The sequence below is a fragment of the Benincasa hispida genome, chromosome 8 (genome assembly GCF_009727055.1).
Source record: "Benincasa hispida cultivar B227 chromosome 8, ASM972705v1, whole genome shotgun sequence".
In the NCBI taxonomy this organism is placed as follows: Eukaryota; Viridiplantae; Streptophyta; class Magnoliopsida; order Cucurbitales; family Cucurbitaceae; genus Benincasa; species Benincasa hispida.
In genome coordinates, this window is record NC_052356.1 from 51,533,841 (window position 1) to 51,555,711 (window position 21,871).

At 30.5% G+C, this 21,871-nt stretch overlaps 1 protein-coding gene and 1 long non-coding RNA gene across 4 annotated transcripts; one reads left to right on the plus strand and one right to left on the minus strand.

Annotated features, from left to right (window-relative positions):
* The first annotated feature begins 1,718 nt into the window (after positions 1 to 1,718).
* Positions 1,719 to 12,087, plus strand: LOC120082847 (homeobox-leucine zipper protein MERISTEM L1-like). Of its 3 annotated transcripts, none has more exons than XM_039038186.1 (11): positions 1,719 to 2,256; positions 3,294 to 3,558; positions 5,191 to 5,308; positions 7,459 to 7,647; positions 7,733 to 8,209; positions 8,352 to 8,453; positions 8,587 to 8,787; positions 10,727 to 10,901; positions 11,011 to 11,282; positions 11,409 to 11,504; positions 11,580 to 12,087. In XM_039038186.1, the coding sequence occupies exons 2-11, from the start codon at positions 3,329 to 3,331 to the stop codon at positions 11,961 to 11,963; spliced, it is 2,244 nt and encodes a 747-aa protein (XP_038894114.1). In that variant the 5' UTR covers positions 1,719 to 2,256; positions 3,294 to 3,328; the 3' UTR covers positions 11,964 to 12,087. The 3 variants fall into 3 exon arrangements, with proteins under 3 accessions (XP_038894114.1, XP_038894112.1, XP_038894113.1); XM_039038184.1 differs by having other exon boundaries at positions 3,301 to 3,558; XM_039038185.1 differs by having other exon boundaries at positions 3,301 to 3,558; positions 11,020 to 11,282.
* A 2,935-nt stretch (positions 12,088 to 15,022) lies between these two features.
* LOC120083730 lies at positions 15,023 to 16,126 on the minus strand. Its single transcript, XR_005483526.1, has 2 exons — positions 15,743 to 16,126; positions 15,023 to 15,627 (listed from the first exon to the last, which is right to left on the minus strand). It is a non-coding gene; the product is annotated as an uncharacterized LOC120083730 (long non-coding RNA).
* Positions 16,127 to 21,871: the final 5,745 nt, after the last annotated feature.

A 21,871-nucleotide genomic window follows, 5' to 3' on the forward strand; every position in this document is an offset into this window, starting at 1 on the left:
TAAACAATAAAGCGTTTTAAAGCTTAGTAATTGTCTTTATCGCATAAGTTTTTTGTTCAATCGATAACCTGTGCAATGTTATCTTCTCTAATTAACGTTGAGTGAATTACGCAGCTTTATCGTGGTTGAGGAAATGGAAAAGGAAAGAAAGCGTTATACAAAATTAAGTTATGGGGGTGGGCTCTCTAGATTTTAATGGAAAAGCTGCGCAAAGGTGATGTTTTGTAGGTACGGCCGTCTGTGTTCTCATTCTGACCAAACCATTTTTCTATTAAAAATAAATTACAAGTTTAAAATTTCAAAAAGGTGTTTTTTTCTTCAAAGAAAGATATTTATAAATAAAAAGATTAGTAGATGCATGAAATATTTTATCTAAGTTGATATATTATTTACACTTTCATCGTATCTAGACTTGGAAGTAATTTTTGGCTTCCCTTTAGGTAAACTTTCAATGTTATTAAGATATAGGGGTTGAACTTTTAATTTAGTGTCTAATTAAATTTATAAACTTTAAATTGTATGTTGAATAACTATCCAAACTTTTTAATTATGTTGTATATAATAAGTCTCTTGAATATTTTTTTTTTATAAAATTAATTGAAAATTAAATAGATATAAAGTTGAAGTTTATGTCTAACAAAATTCTAAACTCTCAATTTTATGTTTAGTAGATACATGAATTTAAAAAATATATATCAAAATAGTCGATGACCTATTGGAGATACAAATTGAAAATTTTAGATCTTGTTTGGTAACAATTTAATTTCTTTTAAGTTTTCTATTTTTGAAATTTATGTTTGTTTCCTCTCATTTTTTGTTGTAGTTTTCATCTTTTTTTTTTTTTTTCCTTTTTTAAAATATAAATTTATAGTCAAATTTTAAAAACAAAACAAGTTTTTGAAAGTCACTTTTTTTTAATTTTCAAAATTTGGGCTTGGTTCTTTTAAGTAGAAAGCAGAAAATTATAATAAAACATAAAGACTTACATATTTGCGATTTAAACTCCATAAAATAACCAAACGATTATCTAAGAGCCTTGAGATTTATTGGACATGAAATTGAAAATAGGATTTTATTACATGGTTCCTAAAGTTTAGGAACTTCATGGACGTAACATAAAAAAATTGAAGAGGCGTTTGGGGCACTGAGTTGAGTTATAAAATCTGAAGTTAATATGTTAGAGTTAGTAAGTTTGTATTCGAAATGAAAAGTTATAAGATGAAATTCTTCGATAAATGTACAATATAGAAATATAGAGAAAGATGAAATTACTCGACAAATGTGCAAACTTCACTATTGGAGTTGAGTTATTTGACACTCCATTGGATCGTTTTTAGAGTTCATGAATATAATAAACACAAAATTGAAAGTTAAAAAATTCATCTTTAAATTAAAAATTAAGACATTTATTAAGCAAATAGGCATAGACATGAAAATTAAAAAAATAAACATAAAAATTAAAAAGAAAAAAGAAAAAAACAAATGATCTGTCTCTTATTCTTGTGTGTTGTCTCTGCAGTCCTTATTTACTGTCACACTACAACTTCCACTCGTCTTCCCAACTGTTTCTCTCTGAAACCCTTTCATTTCTCTCTCTTAATTCTAACCATTTTTCACCATTACTACTCACACCCACTTCTGAACCCTTTTTTTCCCTTCTTTATAAAACCCAACTTTTCAATCATCAAAATCTCTGACCCTCTTCTCTCTCTCTCTGCATTTTCCCCCATAACTCTAAGAGAAAAAGAAAAGGGCCCTAATTCTCTCTTCTATTCATCTCTTCACCATAATCAATCATCAGAAAATTTAAAAATCAAAAATCAAAAATCAAAGGTGGTAGTTTAAATGGAATCTTGAGTACTGAAACTCAGGGGAAAAGCGTTTGAACGTTTTAGTTTTCGTGTCTTGGTTTTTGTGTTTCTTAAAAACTCAAGTTGTCGGTGTCTGTTGTTTTGTCCCCAATCATCCTTCTCCACCTCCTTATGTTCTTTTTTTTCAGTTGCTGTTATTTACTACGTTAACCTCTTTGTCTATTTTGGCCTTGTTTTCCTCATTCTGTTTCAAAACCTCTCCCTTAGCTTATTGTCAACGCCAACTATCTTTAATTGTCTTCCCAACTTCAAAGAAAGAAAGCAAAAAAGAGGGTTTTATTTAAGGGTTTCTTCAAGTGCTGATTATTTGTTGAAGCCTTTATTCACATTGCATGGCAACCAATACTAAGCTTCACTCTCTCACCTCCCATCTCAATTCAACAAGGTGAAGTTTCAATATCATTTTTCTACTAAATTATTTTCTTCTTGCAACATTCTTTATATGCATGTATATATATATGTATATATTTTTTTTTGTGTGAAGATATTTGAGTTAAGTTCAGATTGGTTTGGTTTATCAAATTAAAATGAGTATTAAACTTTGGAAGAAAGTCATTTACTGCCCCCATCTTCACTCTTGCTTCCTTTTTTTTTTTTTTTTTTTAACTAAAAATGAGACTCTTACTTGATAACTAGTATGTGAGAAATATACAACCAAGCTTAAAAAAAAAAAAAAAAAAGGTCAAAATGAACTAGTTCGACAATAATAAGTATGATTTTTTTTTTTCTAAAAAGTTGAAGATTCGATATCTTATATTGTGCAGTTATTGTACTTGAGAAAATTGCAAAAAAGCAAATATCTTTCAAACAATATGATAGGAATGGTATTAGAGGGAAATTAAGGATATATTAGTAATTAGCTAAATAGTTGGTAAAAGTTTGTTATAAATACAATAAGTAGGGAAGGAGGAAGAGGAGGTTTGAGAGTGATCTCAAGAGATACAGAAGATTAAAAACCTTAAATTATTTGGTTTATCTTATAATTTCGTCCGTAGTTATATCCCGATATATTTAGGTCCTATCACAATGAAAAGACGAACAAGGTTTGAATAAGATTTCACTGCTTGTTTTTTAAACGAAAAGCCTTCATCGATCCAATTTTCTTAATTTAATGTTCTATACTTTATTTAGCTAACTCATTGTGGATTGGGACAGAAATTTACCTGGAGAGGAAAATCAATTTTATATATATATAACAAGAAAATTCAAATCTTACAACTTTTTTGGGAGTGCATTAAATTTTACACTCTGCATGTTAAATATATTAATACCGTCATATAAATTTATTTTTCCTTAGAGTTCAGAATGTGCTGTATCAATATTAATGTGTAATTAATAAAAGTTCCCATATCATTAGTTTTGAGCCTTTAATTCCTCTCAGCAAAATTGAACTTTCCCTTGAATTTCATAATGGGTTTGTAGATTTTAGGAAGCTAAGAATATTGAGGAAGGAAGAGATGTTTGGAGGACATGGTTTTGAAGATCATCATGAGGATCTACTACTAGAGATGACACAGAAAAACTTTGAAGCTGAACTGGAAAAATTTGGAGAAGATGAGTTCGAGAGTAGATCGGTGACCGACGCCATGGAAGCTTCTTTGGGAGAGGAACATTGTGTTCTTAATCAGAGAAATAAGAGGAAGCGTTACCATCGCCATACTCAGCTTCAAATCCAGGAAATGGAAGCGTGAGTATCCTCTTCTTTCTTCTCTCTTTATTAATTAAGGCTTGCTGACAACTTTAGAATAATTTTGTTTCGTTTTAGTTTGAGGGGTAGAATTCGAATCTTCAAATCTTTTACTTCGACGTATTTGCCAAATATTCTCAATTGATTAAAATCATTTTTGCTATTATTTTTAGTACAAATGGGAATAAAAAGATTTGAATCACGGATTTCTTGGTCCTCAACCACTACAAATCCTACTTGAACTAAGCTCTCTTGGCCATCGTTAAGTATTATTGGTGCTTAATTAAGTTTAAAATTTTAGCTATCTAAGAGAATGTTATGTATTAAAAATGCTTCAAAATTTTCTAAAATTTTAAATTTACTTTTAAAATTGAAAATTAAAAAAAAAATAATTGGTCCATTTTAAAATTCGTGATCTATAAAACATAAAATAGATAATTTGGGCACGATTTGATAACACTTTAATTATTTTTAATAAAAAAATTAGGCTTATATTCTCTCAATTTTTTTTTTGAGAAAAGTTTAGGTGTTGCTTTGGTTACACCTATATTTGTGCAGCTTCCAAATAGTTGTCTAATAAAAATTTGTCATGTGATAAATATATTTTTAAAAATTAATTAAAATAAAATTGTGGATAAAAGATAGGGATGCATGGAGACCTCACCTCATTATTATTATTATTATCATCATCTTTGAGCTTTTCACCGTCCTTAAAAGAAATCTTTTTTGAAAAAAAAAACAAAATTTCAATTTCTTATTACTATTTTCTTTATTTCATTCTTGGTTTAGTTTAAATAAAAAAAAATAAAAATAGTAAAAAAATAGTTTAAATAAAAAAAAAATAGTAAAAAAAAATTAAGTAATATTTATAAACTTATTATTTTAAAAAAAATGGTTATGAAATGATTTCTTATAAAACTTTTGATTTTTTCTCAAAAAGAAAGTCAAAGATCTATTATTATCCACGTGAAGTAAAAAGAAGAATGCTGTCACAATTATTATATAGATATTATTATTTTTAGATCACATTTATTGAACCATAATGAAAATTAACGTAATCGTAATAAAATTTTATTAATTGACCAATTGTAATGAATTTAGATCGCAAATGCAATAGAATTGATTTTGATTGCATTTACTTAAAATTATGAATTTTGTCAAATTTACTATTATCGCCACCTCTACCTCTATCTCTGAGAGTCGAGCAGTAATGGTAACAGTAAAAATGTCAAAATTGATAATTTTCAACTGTAACGATAAGACGTAATTTTCAAATGCGATCAGATTGAGTACTATTTATTCATTAATTAGATTTTGTCATTTCATAACCGATTTGAATGTGGGTCCATAACAAAAAGTAATAAAGTGGAGCTCACTTTTTTTTATTTCCATTGATCTATTACGTTTTTAGTGGGGTAAACGTAGCCTTAAATCAATATGAACATAACTCATTTAGATTCATATGATATCGACTAAAAGATTAGAGATTCGAATGAGTACGGGTAAATGTTATCCAACCATGTAAAATGTTTTTTTTTTTCATTTGTTTGTTTTAGGTAAATGTTTGTGTGTATGCACAATAGGTTTTATATGAGATTTAATTTAAAGATAGGGTGGGAACAATGGTTTCAGGTTCTTTAAGGAGTGTCCACATCCAGATGACAAGCAAAGAAAGCAGCTGAGCCATGAGTTAGGACTCGAACCCCTCCAAGTCAAGTTCTGGTTTCAAAACAAGCGCACCCAAATCAAGGTCTCATTCACTCATAACTCCTTTCATTACCAATTCATTCTAATCATCATTATTTTACTATTATCCAACCCCTTCTATCCTATTTTAAAAATATATATATATTCTTATTCTTAAGATTTGGGTTTAATTTCTATTTGATCACTAGATTTCAAAAGATGTAATATTACATTTTTAATCCTAAATTTTGAATTTAATTTCTATTTGATTCATAAGTTTCAAAATGTTAACATTTTTATGTTTAACTTTTAAGTTTTGCTTAAATTTAGTCCTACAATTTCAAAAATACTGTTGACTTTGATTTTTTTTAATGAATACTCACTTTTAGTCTTTAGTATCATTTTTTATTAACTAATTTAAAATAATTAAAATACTTATGATTAAAAGTTGTTTTCAAATATAGGAAAACGAGCCTAACTTATTTACAAATATAGCAAAATGTCACTGTCTATCATCGTCTATTCTCGTAGACAGACGCGTTTTGCTACATTTGAAAATATTTCTAACAATTTTATCATTTAAAATAATTACCTTATGATTAAATTAATTTTCTTTAATTTCCTAAAATTACTTTAAAATTTTCACAATATAATTATTTTAGATTAAATAATTGAAAGTTAATCCGAAATATAAAAATTAGCATTAGTAAGAATTATGGGATAAAAATTATAAAATATTGAAAATGAGGAGCCAAATCGAAACTAAATTCAAAACTCAATAGACTATTTTGAAACTCATTTAAGTATTTGAATTTTTGGGATTTTTTAAAAATAGAAAAATAAAAGAAACTATTTACACAAAATAGTAAAATTTAATCAAGTCTATCATTGATACTATATGATAGACACCCATAAAAATATATCCGTGTTCATCAGTATTTTTTTTGCTATTTAGGTAAATAATTTGATATTTTTCTACGTATAAAAATTTCACTTGATTTTTTTTTCCTTCATATTTTCTCAGAAAAATGGATGAAAGTTGTTTTTTTTTAATGCAAATTGAAAATGGAATTTATTTCAGACGAACCTTATAATTAATAACACTGCAAATTAATATTTATTTTCCCCTGCACCGACAGTTCATTCTGTCTCTGCGTCTTATCCATTGTTATAAAAACACTTCCATAAACCCACCATTCCTTTCTCATCCTTCATCCTCGCAATTAATAAATTTTAATTCTATTTAGTTTCTGTATTCAATTTTTTATACAACTTTGTCCCATTGATATGATTTCGCTGAAAAAAAAAAAGAAGCTCAGTACAAATAATTTCCTATCTGCTCCCAAATAAATAATTTCTTTCTCATCTAAAACGTGTGTATATATATATATATACCTACTTTTAAATATTATCTCCTTTTTTTTTCCTTTTTTTTTTTAACTTGTTGAAACTCACCATGTGATGAACAACAATAAAAAGTTTTGTATGCCCTAGGAAAATATTTCCCTCCAAGTTTCACTAAACTATGATTTCTCATATACCTAAAAAAGGAGAAAATAATTGGTTGGTTTTCTAAGCTTCCAAATATTACAAGTTTACTCTAGAGGTTTGAAATTTTTGTTTCGATTCAATCCTAAGACTTCAAGATTTACACTCTTTAATCTCGACTTGTTTTATAAAATACTCACTTTTAATTTTTAGTGTTAATGTCTACTAATTAATTTAAAAGAGTTAAAAGAGTTATAATTAATCCATTTTCACTCTTTTTTCTATTATTATAGAAATTAGTTTTTAAGTTTCACTTCATAATTTCTTTTAAATTAATTAATAGGCATTAAGGCCGAAGACGAAAGTGAATATTTAAGGAAAAATCATTATTAAAAGTATAAATTTTGAATTTATAGACCAAATTGAGATAAAACTAAAACCTAAGGTTATAATTATAACGTTTTGAAATATATAGATGAAAAGAAAATTAAACACAAAACCTAGGGACCAAAAAGATGTTTTTCCTACTTTAGATCTAAATTAATTAACACTAACATTACTTTTGAAGGTTGGATTGTACCTTAAGGCTACCTTTTGATTAATTAATGAATTCAAAATTTGAAGGTTGGATTGCACCACATAAATGATTAATTAATGATTTATGTGGAATTAATGAATGAATAAATTAAGCACTAATATTTGTAAAGTTTGAAAAAATACATGTAGGCTCAACAAGAACGGACTGAGAATGCAATATTGAAATCTCAAAACGAGAAACTAAGAGCAGAAAACATGAGGTACAAGGAAGCTCTAAGCAACACAAGTTGCCGAAATTGTGGAGGTCCTGCTGCTCTTGGAGAGATGTCCTTTGATGCCCAACATTTGAGAATTGACAATGCACATTTAAGAGATGAGGTAATTAATTATAATGAACTAAATAAATCTCTGTATTGTTTACGTTTGTTTTGATTGTGGTTTTGTTAATGTAAAACTGTTACAGATAGAGAGATTAAACAGTAGTAGCAAATATGGTGGGAAGGCATGGGGTTCCCATTCTTCTCATATTGTTCCATGTGGAGGGCAGCTTGATCATCTTGGGGTTGGAAGATCATCATTAAATTTAAAGCCGGGCCAACAGTTGAAAGCAGATGATCATAATTTGTTAGGGGAAATGTATGGATCAGTGGGAGATCAGACGATGACGTTAAAATCATCTGTGACTACTGAAATTGATAAGCCAGTAATTGTTGAGCTTGCAGTTTCAGCCATGGAAGAAGTGTGTAAAATGGCTCAAGCAGGTGAGCCATTGTGGGTTACTGGTGAAAACTCCATGGAAATGCTGAATGAAGATGAGTACTTGAGGACTTATTCTACAAGAATTGGCCCTAGAATTGTGGGACTAAGCTTTGAAGCTTCAAGGCAAACTTCCATTCTTGCTTTTAATCATCTAAAACTTGTCCACATTCTCATGGACGTGGTGAGTTTCACTTAATTACCTTTTTACTCACCAGTTAAAAACTATTGTAGTAAGTTCAAATTATAAGTTTAAACTAATATTATATATTCTTATTGGACATAAAATTAATTTTTTTTTTTTTTAATATGGTGACATATTTCAGAATCAATGGTCAACCGTATTTTGCGAGATTGTTTCAAGAGCATCGACACTGGAAGTCTTATCATCTGGAGTTGGTAATGACTATAATGGAGCTCTACAAATCGTACGTTCTCACCTTTTCTTAAAAAGACCCTATTTTTTATAATTTAAAAATTAAACAGACACAAATTGGGAAGTTGATGCAAATTAGTTTAATGGGTAATAATAATGGTAAGTTGGTTGTGGTTTGTGTGAAGATGACGGCAGAGTTGCAAGTAGCTTCTCCTTTGGTTCCGACTCGAGAAATTTACTTCGTAAGATACTGTAAGCAGCAGGCAGACAGAAGTTGGGCTGTGGTCGATGTTTCACTCGATTATTTACGCCCCACTCCTACTTCAAGGACTCGAAGAAGACCATCTGGTTGCTTAATCCAAGAACTTCCCAATGGTTACTCAAAGGTATATTCTTCATTTTTTTTTTTAAATCTTTATTTTTCATCATTAATCTTATAAATACTATTTTTCTTTCTTGAATACTTTATTTTATTTTGTTATCTACTTTTTTAAGAGTTTTTTTCAAAATACAAAGCTATATTTTCACCCAAAAAGAAAGTTACTATAACTTATTTTTATATTTTTAGAAATTTGGTTCATAATTCAAACGTTTACTAACAAAAGGTTGACTATAATTGAGTATTTGGTTTTTAGTTGTCTAATTTTTATTTTTATGCTTGTTTCATCCTCTTTTCATTATTGTGATTTGTTCATTTAAGAAATATTTGCTTTCTTTGTAAAATTTAAAAACAGAAACAAAAAATTAGAGCTATTTTTGTTAGGATAATTGCGATGAATAGCATCTTTAGAAATCATAACCAAGTGTATAATAACATTTTTTTAAAAAAAATTACAAATATAACAAAGTCTATCAGACATCTATCACTAATTGACTATCTAAATATTGTTATATTTGTAATTTTTTTATACTATGTTATATCTACTAATATTTTGGGTCTAATTGTTATATTTGCAATGGTTTTTTTTTTTTTTTTAGTTTTTAAAACTCAACGTGATTTTTCAAAACGTAGATATTATTAACTTTCTAACTGTTCTAAGTGCAAGAAGGTCAATCTAAATATGTTGAAATCTTGTTTGATAACTATTGAGCAGTTGCAAATATAGTAATCAAACTTAAAGTATTACCAGATATAGTACAATGCAAAAAAAATTGTAGATATAGAAAAATTTAGATAATCTATCAATGATAAACCATAACATTGGTAGGAGGCTATCAGTGGTAGGTCATATCGTTGGTAGAAGTCTATCAACGATAGATCGTATAATTAATAGATTTTTCTATATTTGCATTTTTTTAAAAAAAATGTTGCTATACACTTAGGGGTTGTGCCATTGTTTTGGAGGCTAGAATGTAATGGGGATTACCGAAAATATGAGGGGTGTTGGAATGAGTAAGAAATCAAGGGTGGAACGGAAATGAGATTGTGAAGCGTGAAAACGGTACGAAAGAGGGTTTGATTGAAAACTTTGGAAATAGAATGAGTTTAGTATTATAAATTGGATACAAAATGCTCAATCTAAATATGGATTTTATATTACATTACATTACAAACTCATTCTATGATGGCCCCTAAACAATTCATTAGTTATTATTACTAAAAATGATATTTATTGCAATTACCTAGTTTTTAAATTAATTTTACTTCATTATTTCTATTTATAAGATTCAATTGTTTTGTTGTCTATCTTTATTTGGGCTGTTTTTTTTTAAAAAAAAAAAAAAAACCAGGTTTTGAAAGTTTCTTTAAGTTGCTTTTTGTTTTTTTTTAATCTAGCTACGAATTCCAATTATGGAAACCATTAGAAGAATTATGAAAAAAGCAAATCATATTTTCAAAAATCAAACGGATCTTAATCAATCTTCAAAAGCGAAACATTAAGGCGTTGTTTGTTAATTAATTTGTTTTTTGTTTTTTTATCTTACGATAGTTGAATTTTTAGCCAAATTTTAAAATAAAAATAAATTTTAAAAAACTATTTTTTTTTTCTAAATTTTGGCTTGGATTGGTTTTTTTTTTTTTCCCTGCAAAGGTATTGTAACTAAAATATGGGGCGGAAGAATTGAACCTCAAAACTCGAAGTCGATAGTATAAACATTATGCCAGTTGAGCTACGATTTTATTGGTTTGACTTGGTTTTTTTAAATCATTAGTAAAAAGTAGATAATTAAGAAAAAAAATTTGGAGATGACAGTAATGTTTATAGACTTAATTTAAAAAAAAAAAATCAAATGATTACTAAACGGAGTCTAAATAGCTACCAAATACACATCAATTTATAAGTGTAATTACAAAAATATTAAAATGAGATGATTTGATTATAGGTGACATGGGTGGAACATGTAGAAGTGGATGATCGAGCAGTACACAATTTGTACAAACGAGTGGTGACATGTGGTCTTGCCTTCGGCGCGAAACGATGGATGGCTACTCTCGATCGACAATGCCAACGCCTAACCAACTCCTCATCTACCAATATTCCTGCACTAGACATATGCGGTAAATTAAAAAAAAAAAAATGAATCAACACATTTTTTGTTTCAATTTTCTAAATTAGGGAATTAAAATTAGTAATATAATGATTGAATTTTGCAATAATTTTGTGAAGTGGTAACAGGGCAAGAGGGGAGGAAGAGCGTAATGAAGTTAGCAGAGAGAATGGTGAGGAGTTTCTGCAGTGGCGTTGGGGCTGCTACTGCACAAAACTGGACCACATTATCCACCATTGATTCCGACGATGTTCGTGTCATGGCGAGAAAGAGCCTCGACGACCCAGGTCGACCTCCTGGAATTGTTCTCAATGCAGCAACTTCTTTCTGGATTCCAATTCTCCCTAATAGGGTTTTCCATTTCCTCCGAGACGAAAACACCCGCAATCAGGTATTTAATTTCAAGTCCTTGTTTGATAACTATATTGTTTTCGAAATTTTACTTAGAATTTAAACGTGAAATTTACAGCAAAGAGATGAATTTGTGAGCTCAATGACGAAATATTTGTTTTGGCAGTGGGATATACTTTCAAACGGTGGGTTAGTTCAAGAAATGGCTCGAATTGGCAACGATCGAAACCCAGGAAACTGTGTGTCATTACTTCGTGTTAATGTAAGTGCTTGTTATTCAACATTTTCCCCTCCTCCTCCTCAAACTCACACAATTAATTTCACATTAAATTCACAGAGTGCAAATTCAAGTCAAAGCAACATGTTGATACTACAAGAGAGCCGCAGCGACGACATCACCGGTTCCTACATAATCTACGCCCCAGTCGACACCGTCGCCATGAACGTGGTTTTAAGCGGCGGTGACCCTGATTACGTGGCTCTCTTGCCATCTGGATTCGCCATTCTCCCTGATGGGCCGCCCATTGGGCCTGATGGGCCTCCAGCAATTCTCGAATTCGGGTCCGGTGGTTCCTTGTTGACCGTTGCTTTTCAGATATTAGTGGACTCGGTTCCAACTGCCAAATTATCTCTTGGGTCGGTGGCGACGGTGAACAGCCTCATCAAGTGCACGGTGGAGCGGATTAGAGCTGCACTCATGTGTGACCAACCCATGAATTAATTATATTTTTCATAGACACTATTTTATGTTTTTCCTTTTTTCTTTAATTAATTTCAAAAGAGTGAGCTATATAAAGAAATTAAACAGAGTAGAAGGGAGGAAGAGGAGTCAAAAACGAACCTTGTGTTATCCTACGCCTTGTGAATTGGTGGGTGTTGTTTTGTTTGTCTGAAATGACTAACCAAACCAAATGCACCAAAATTCACATTACTTGCAAGGCTTGTAATGGTAATGGGTTCGGACATTGACTTCTCATATGCCAAACTTTTAGTAATTAATTTTCAGGACCTCTCTCTCTATATATATATATTTAATATATGGAGTGAGGAATCAAAACTAGATTTCAAAATAGTTCAAATTTATGTCATTCGAATTACGCCAGGTGTTTCATAAAATTTTGTTAATTTAATTTATTGCTTTAAGATGATGTATGTTTTCGCTAGTTAATGGCCAATTATGAACGTAATTTAATTGAAAGTCTTTCCTTTCCTAGGGTTATCGAAACTAGATACCTTATGAGAAAAAAATATTAATTGTATTTGACTTATTCAATGATTACATGTTTGCTATTTGCATTCAATTAATTAAATTTGTTGACCCGTATGGTGAAATCGAAATCCCACTAAGACAGTTTCTCGTTGAATTTTCTCCCTCGCATATTTAGATGATTTTAACTCAGTTAGACGTATGGTTCTTCTGTCTCTAAATAAATGGAATGCTAGTATATTTGCGGTACTTAATTAAATAAAGGGTTTGATTACATAAATAATAATTAGACCTAAAATAATACAAATGTAGCTATTATTAATTCTTATCATTGATAGTTGCTATCAGTGATAGCTTTCAATTTAAGAAATATTAATGCAACCTTAAAATAGTAACACTTGAAATATTACCTTTCAATTTGCTATCAATTTTCAATGGCTATCATTGATATACTTTGATCGATAATTTTTCAATTTGCTATCAATTTTCAATGGCAATCAATTTAAGAAAGTTCTATCACCGTTATCACTAATATCATAATTTTTTTAAATAATGTTATTTTAATAATTATTAACAAAAATAATGTTGGATGGATAATATTGACAAAAATAGATTTTTAAATCATGTAGAACTAAATCATGTACCTGTTACATGAGTCCTATGTTCTGGCACACGCAGAATACCAATGTGGAAGTCATGCAACGTTGACCAAGGTAATCGTGAATTGGGTCCACGATTACCTTAAGTCGTGGACTAGGTACACAAATTAGTGGTCCCTTAAACGTCGCAATCCCTTCCTCTTCCCCCTATCCGAGACCTTTTTCTCCTTTCTTCCTCTCCACTACCATCGTTCGCCAAATCCGTCGTCGTCCGCCGTCTTCATGATTACCTTTTTCTCCTCTCTTGTTGTTGCCGCCGTGAGCCAAGATCTACCACCCATTGTCTCCAATCTTTGTCTTCATCCGCCTTGGGTAAAGTTTTTCTTTTTTTTTTTTCCCAATATATATATATATGTTTATAAAAATCAAAATTGCTTCATATATCTATCATTTTGTTTTCATTTAGGCTGATTTAAATGTATAATTCATGGATATATTATTTTGTTTTTATTTGGGTTGATTTAAATGTATAGTTTATGGATCTTAGATTTGGGTTGATTTAAATGTATAATCTTGAGATCTTATATGTTGAACTTAAATTGGATTTTTTTGGGCTATTTTTTGGGATGATTTTGTTGGGCTATTTGTTGGGTCGATTTAAGAAAATATTTGGAATTTCTTAAAAAGGAAAAAAATAATATCTTTTTGTCATATTAACATATTTTTTGTCAACTATAACAGTTCAAAAAACCATAACAAATATGTCGATGCGTCCTGAAGATTTAATCATTCATATTCATGAATCTGAAAATGATGGAGACAATGATATTGATGTTGAACTTGATGAATTATTTGGAAAAGATAGAAGTGGGGAACATGATCTTAAGTTGGTACCGTCAAATATGTTCACCCAAATAGATTGGAAAATTACTAATTCAACATGTGAACGAGGGTCAACTTTGAAGGAAAGAAGTATATGTGTAGATAATTCTAGTTTAATACAGAAAGGAATATTATTTAATACTAAAGAAGATTTACAACTTACTGTAAAAAAAAATTACTAGAACACTATGAGATTATTGTAGTGGAATCAAATCAAGATATTTGGTATGTGAGATGCAAACAGTGGAAGGATGGTTGTGATTGGAGGTTATCGACATGTCGGCATAAAACTCATGGGATGTTCGAAATCACCAAACTTGAAGGGGAACACTCATATTTGTATTTAAAATTGACATAGAATCATTCACAGTTTGATTCAAATTTTATGATTATCAAAATCTAATATTTGGTTAGAGGTGATCCTGGGATACCTGTGGTCCTACTCCAAGAAGTAATTAAAAAACAATATGCCTATAATGTTAATTATAGACGGGTGTGGCAAGCCAAGAGAAAAACATTGATTACTACTGTGTTTGGTGATTGAGAGAAATCATACTCAGAGTTTCCATATTGGTTGAGTACTCTTGTTCACTACAATCCAGGAATACGATCAGATTGTTATTTCCTTCCGTCTGATGTGCCAGGTACGACTATTTTTGGTCGAATTTTCTGGTCCTTCGGTCCTACAAGAGAAGAGTTCAAATATTGTAGACCACTAATCCAGATCGATGAAACTCATCTCTATTGAAAGTGTAAGGAAAAATTATTGACCGTCTTATCTATGATACAAACGGGCATATATTTCCTCTTGCTTTTGCTATTGTTGAAGGTGAAATTTTGTCTAGTTGGTCATGATTTTTATGGGCATTGCATGAATATGTTACCCAAATAGATGGTATTTGCTTGATTTCTGATAGACATAAGGGCATTCTTGCTACAATTAATAATGAGAAAATTGGTTGGAGTGAACCTAGAGCGTACCATCGATATTATCTTTGCCATGTTGCCAATATTATGAAATATAAATCAAAGCAACTAAAAGATTCAGTGTTTAAGGCAGGAAATCAAAACCAAAGGCACAAGTTCATTAGGTACATGAAAGAATTGAAACAATTGAACCCTGAATGCCTTGAATATTTTTCTGATATTGACTTGAAAAAATGGACCCAATCACATGACAGTGGGTACCGCTATGGGTAGATGACAAGCAATGCACCTGAATGCATAAATGCTATTTTCAAAGGTGCTAGAATATTACCAATTACTTCTTTGGTTAGGCTAATATTTTATCGCACAATACTATATTTTGAGCGTCGAAGACAAGAGATTAGTGAAGCACTCGACTGTAGAGACATATAAAAGGAACATAGCGCAAGATCAGAGGCTCGTGCCTTGTCGTCTATTTCTTTCCCTACATCTGCTTGTGATTTTGACTTGGATTCACCTCCATATTTTTATTAATAGAGTCTCCACATGTATTGCCTCACTAACACCCCCACTCTTCAAATAAAACTTCACATCTACGAAGTGAGACTTAGCTTCTGAAAATGGATTAGAGTCTACTTCAAATTTCCTAATCCCATTTTGATTGAACTTGAAATATTGATGTAGTGTTGATGTTATGACCCCATTTCCATGAATCCATGACATCCCAATAGCAGCTTATAGTTAGTTTTCGAGTCTATGACTGTTAGGATCTACTAGCATGTAACGGAAGCAAACAAAATCAATAAGCACTCTAATTATATTTAATTTGAGATCTAAAAGCATGCTTAAATAGAAACTTCAGAAGAGGGTTTCTAAACTACATACCTTAGATGAATTTCCCCAATTCCAAGCTGCTCTTCACGTGGTTTCAGCTCCAATTCAACAGTGAACTACAGAGATCTTTTCTACTATTCTTAGCCTTGAATTTGAGTGGCGGAACTTCAAATTGAAGTAAATTTATGAAGGAAAAAAAATTTGAAGATGATGAATAAACTTTTCTACAGAAACTAATTTCAATAGCAAAAAACCTTACACCTTCTATCAAAATGAAGAGTTTTATTCAACTCAGATCATGAAGATAATTGGCTAAGTGGTGATTTAAGGAGGAAACACCTTCTTTTTGTCAAAATTGGGATGTTTTCCACTTTCTCAGTTTCAGTTTTTTTTGTAAATCTCAATTAATTCAAAATTAATCAAAATCAAAATCATAAGTTCAAATTCTTAAATTTGAAATAAAATGAGAAATTAATTTAATTTTAATTAATTAAATAATAATTCAATATCAATTAAATTAATCACACACCTAATTTAAAAAGCTATTTGTAATACATAGTAGAATAAGAGAAAAAAATCTAAAAATATACATCTTTAAAATATTTGCAAATATGGATGAGTTGACTAGTCAATCTTGATTTTTTTTTTAATTTCTAATTTCGCACTCTCTTGTCTTATCTTGTAGTACACTTTTTTTTAGTCATTTTATTTTCTTTCTCTTCTTCGATTTTTGGTTCTTCCCTCATTTTTTCATTTTTCATTTTATTTTCTTTCTCAGTTTTTGTTTCTTCCTTTTTTTTATATTTTATTCTTCCCTTTAATCGACAAAAAGACAAAACAAAGAAGACTATCTTGATTTTCAATTACCTTATAAATTTCTTGTAATCTTCTGAAGCATTGAACACTTAAGATTGAGCTTCCATCCTCTTGAGAACTTGAAGTTGGAGAAGTTGATGCATAGAAGGCTCCCCTCTTGTTTGCACTGTACTTTTTTGCTCCATGTAACTTTCTTCGAATTAGGGCAAGAAGTTGTAGTCTTCATCATGCTTTCCCTAATCCCATTCTCCTTCTTCATTAAATATTACATTTCGACTCAGGATTGTCTTTCCTGTATTTAGATTGCAGAGCTTGTAGCCTTTGGTAATTGAGTCATAACCGATGAAGATGTATTTCTCAGTTTTTTCATCCAACTTGTTTCTCTTTTCATCTACTATATGCACATGAGCAATGCTTCCAAAGACTCTGAGATGGGAAATCCCAGGTTTCCTTCCACTCCATGCTTCTTGTGGCATTTTTCTAGATATACTTATTGTTGGAGATCGGTTAGATAGGTAGACTATACATGCTACTGCTTCTGCCCAAAACTCCTTTGGTAGTTTTTTGCTTTTAAGCATACTTCTTGCTCTGTTCAAAATTGTTTCGTTCCTTCTTTCTATCACTCTATTTTGTTGAGGGGATCTCAGCACGGTCAAGGGTTGATGAATTCCGTGATCTTCACAATATTTTTGGAATTCATTTGATGTGAATTCTTCTCCATGATCAGATCTCATGGCCTTGATCACCAGACCACTTTATTTCTCAACAAGGGATTTAAACTTCTTGAAGTTCTCGAATACCTCTGATTTATGCTTTAAGAAATATACCCATGTTTTTCTCGGAAGAACATCAATGAAGAGAAGGAAATAGTTAATCTTACCAAGTGAGCTTGGCTTAATCTGTCCACACACATCTGTATGTATGAGTTCCAAAGACCTTTGATCTCTTGAGTTTGACTCCTTTGGGAAACTTTTCTTGAACTGTTTACCAAGTAGACATCCTTCGCACACTTGATCAAAACGGCTTATGGAAGGCAGCCCTCTCACCATGCTCTTCTTGGAGAGTGACTCTAATCCCTCAAAATTGAGATGCTCGTATCAAAGATGCATCGATGCCAAAGCCAAGATGCATCTTTGTAACAGATCTTGAGGCATTTTGCGACGTCATTTTGAATGTTAAGTATAAACATTCTATTTTTGGTCATTAGTACCTTAGTAATCAAATTACTTGCATTATCTCTTATAAAAAGGTTATTGTCTTTTAATCGAATGTCATATCCTTTCTCTAGGAGTTGGCCTAGGCTCAAGATATTACTCTTCATATTTGGCACGTAATAATCATTTAAATAAATTGGTGATCACCATTCTTCAATCAGATGAGAATGTTACCTCTTCTTTTTACTTATACCTTGAATTCATCTCCAAAGGCTACATTGCCACTCACTAATTCATCAAGTTCCACGAACATGCTTCTTTCTCCACACATATGGTTGTTTGCCCTAGTGTCCAGGTACCATGCATTATTTTTGTTCCATACATCATTCGTGTAAGCCATTAATAAAGTGCCACATTCTTGACTTCTTTCTAATGTAGTTCACTTTCTCTTCAACTTTATTGCTTTTGGGAGCTCTGCATTTGGATGCATAATGCCCAAAATTCTGACAATTATAACATTTAATGTTTGATTTATCATACCTTGATCTTGAGTTGCCTTGTCCACAATCTTTTGTTGAGTTTCTTGATCCTCTTTGGGAGTTATTATTGTTGTCTTCATAGAGCCTCCAACCACATCCTTGTCCTTGTCCATGACCTTTTCCTCATCCTCGATGCCCACCATGTTCTCGTTCTTGTTCACTTCTATTATTCGAACTAATTGCTCCACTAGTCGAATCAATTCGCAACTTGAGCAATTGATCGATGATTCCTTCCTTCTTCTTTTTCTTTTCTTCATATGCTTGTAACGAACCCATGAGTTGCTCAATGGTCATGACCTCCAAGTCTTTTGTCTCTTCGATTATGGCGATAATATGTTCAAATTTTGGATCTAATGATCTTAATATTTTCTCCATGATTTTAACATCATCAATATTTGTACCATTTCTTTTAAGTTGATTGGTGATAGTTAAGACTCTAGAAAAAGAGTCCGAGATAGGTTCCCCTTTTTTCATATGCAAAGTTTCAAACTCAGCTTTTAAAGTTTGAAGACGTACCTTTTTAACTGGATCCACTCCTTTGTATGATGTTTAAAGCTTCTCCCATGCTTCTTTTGCCATTTTTCCTTCCAAAGTCTTTTCAAAAGGATCATCATCTAATCCTTGATAGATTAAATAGAAAGCCTTCTTGTCACTCTTTCTTGAGTCTCTCTAACTATCCCTTTGTGCTTGAGAAAGACCACCATCATTCCCCGATTTGATGTATCCTTTCTCTACGATCTCCCACACATCTTGTGAGCCAAGGAGAGCCTTCATCTTGAAACTCCAATTATCATAATTGCTCTTGTTGAGCATAGGAACTTGGAATGGAACCATGCTATTGCTTGCCATCTTTTTGAAAAGAGTCTTTAGGCTCTAATACACTTTGTTGGAAAGAAATTTTGGAGGTTGGAGGAAATGTGAAGAGAGAATTGAGAAAGAGGCTACTTGTGTTATTGAGCATTTCTAATTTTTTGGCTTGATACAAATGTTAAGACATACATCCTATTTATACTAGTTGGCTCACCTAAATCTATGGCTAGGATTTTGCCAACACATTCATGATCTAATGGTTACAAATGTTTATCTAGACTATTCTCTATGATTACTTACTTTTCTCATACTTTCTAAATAATCCTACAAAATGTTCTAATATTTCCTACATGTAATTTCTCTAGAATATTCTAATGTTTGATATTTCTAAAACTTAGGCTTTTGTTTGGGCTAGGCCCAATTACTTTTAACCCAAAATCAAGTTTACATTTCAACAAACTCCACAAACATTTAAAGTTGGTGGACCAAACAATGAATTGATATATTATATAAACTCAACTCAACTCATATTGGTGAGCTAAACACTCCTTTAATTCTAATTTGAACCGCTCTTCTCTCTCCCGTCTCCTCTCTCCTATATTCAAGTTCACCATTTACTTTTAGCAACAAAATAATTATATATATATATATATATATATGTATTTTCCCAAAGCACACCCTTAACGTTGAGGTTGTTCACCCACGTTCTCTCGTTAATATCACCCTTTCCTTTTGTTGTACCACCTTCCCAAATCAATCATTTTCTTCCTTTCAACTTCTCTCTCTTTCCCTTCTTTCTCTATGGACACAACCTCCATCACTGGCCCTGGCTTCAAGCTCTGCTTTTTTTCCCCTAAATGGAAGGCAAAATCTCCATGATTTAGGAACAAACCCATAGTAATTCATAAATTGGAAACAAAGAAAACTCACTTACTCCAATACACTTACACTTACACTTCCAGTAAAACCCAAACAAGGCTTCAAATCTCTCTCTAACTCTTATGATTAACAAAAATGTTACAGAGAAATTTAATCACTTAGGCTCCAAACTCAATTCTTTGTATAAACAAACCTACTCCTCACTTTTCTTAAAAGGAAAAAAAAATGAAATAACACCATTAAAGTTCCTCACAAAGCTTCAATAACTCCACCAAGCTAAGGTATGGCACACACCAAATTTCTAAACATAAAGTTCTAATTATGGTTTGAAGGCTCAATTTTTCTTCTCCCACGATTTCTCCTCTTAGATATATTTCTCCTTCTTTTTGTGTTTAATTACTATTACTATTATTAAGCGTACATTTGCGAATGCTTTTGGAAAGATACAAATTATTATAGAAAAATGGTAATAGCTTTTTGCGTTGGGTAAAATGCAAAATAATTTATAAAACATGTTTAAGAAAATTATCCTATTAAGTTTTAGATTCTCCTAAAATCGTAGGATTTTTAATGGATATTTAATTTTTAATTTTATACTTTAAAAATAAGATTTATTTTATATATATATCTATTTCTTACCTAATCAAATCTATTTTATGATTTTTATGAATTAAATGCATCAATTTTTTTTTTTAAAAAATATATCATATTGATTTTTTTTTTAAAAAAAAATAAAGATGATCTATGACAAACAAAGTATATTTTTCCAAACAATTATAAAAAAATAGAAAAATTATTTAGAAGTCTATTTGAGTTGTTATATCTAAAATAACATTTTGTATATTTATTTACAAATACTATAACCTACTTTTTCAAGTTTAAGTTGAAATTTGTCCAACACCAATTTATTTCTTTCTAGGAGCACAATTGTCGGCATTTATTTCAAAAGCTACAACTACCCCAAACTAAACCTTAATTTTCTTCTCCACGTATAACACTCTCTCTCTAACAACCCACCAATTTTATTTTTTTTTTTATTTTTAATTTCCTTTCAAATTTCACATTTGAATTTTTAATTTCTTACATTTTATATTGTTATTAATTAAATATTTTTACCAAAGAAAAATTTAGTTGGTTTGTAGAGTTATGTGTATGAATTGATACTATGTATGAATATAGAATTAGGTACAAGTTTAGTGAAGATTTTTGCTTACCTATGATGACGTATTTTCTTGAAGAATTATTTTATAGATCTTTTTGATATTTTAGGGAATTTACTCAAGTCGCTAGAGTCATTATGTAAAGTTTGATAGTGATATATTATTCACAACGTTTAATCTTAACATTAATTTCATCGGGCACAAACTCCAATAGACTATTGTGACCATTTTTTTTTTTCTATCGTCTCGTCCCTAATCAATTTTGATTTCAATTTCATTCATTTTAGCTGTTGAAAATTTACAACTGAGGGTTTTGAAATTAATTAAATTTAAAATTTGTCTAATTTCACCACACAAATGAACTATTATGCTTTGTTATTCAATAATTGTGGGACTCATTCTGGACAAGATAGTCAATATCACTTCAGTTTTTAATTAGGCGAACCATTTACACACTCATTAGTGGAGGAGATGCGTTGAATAATTAGATAAGATTTGTGTAAGATATAAACCTGGAAAACAATTAAAACATGTTTAAATAAGATAATGAACTCCAAAAGAAAAAATGCTTAAAAAAATTTCCAAAAGAAAAAAGATAATAAATATATTACCTATTGTGAATTTGAGAAGCACAACGTGTATGACGACAACACAGATATGGAGAAAATATAATATAATATTAATATATAATAAATAAATATAATAAAATAAAATAAATAAATAACAAAAATTAAATAAAATAACAAATAATGGATTTCTCCACTTTCTCCAATCTTTTTGGATCGATCATCAATATGTGTGTGGTCTTTCAAAACCCACCAA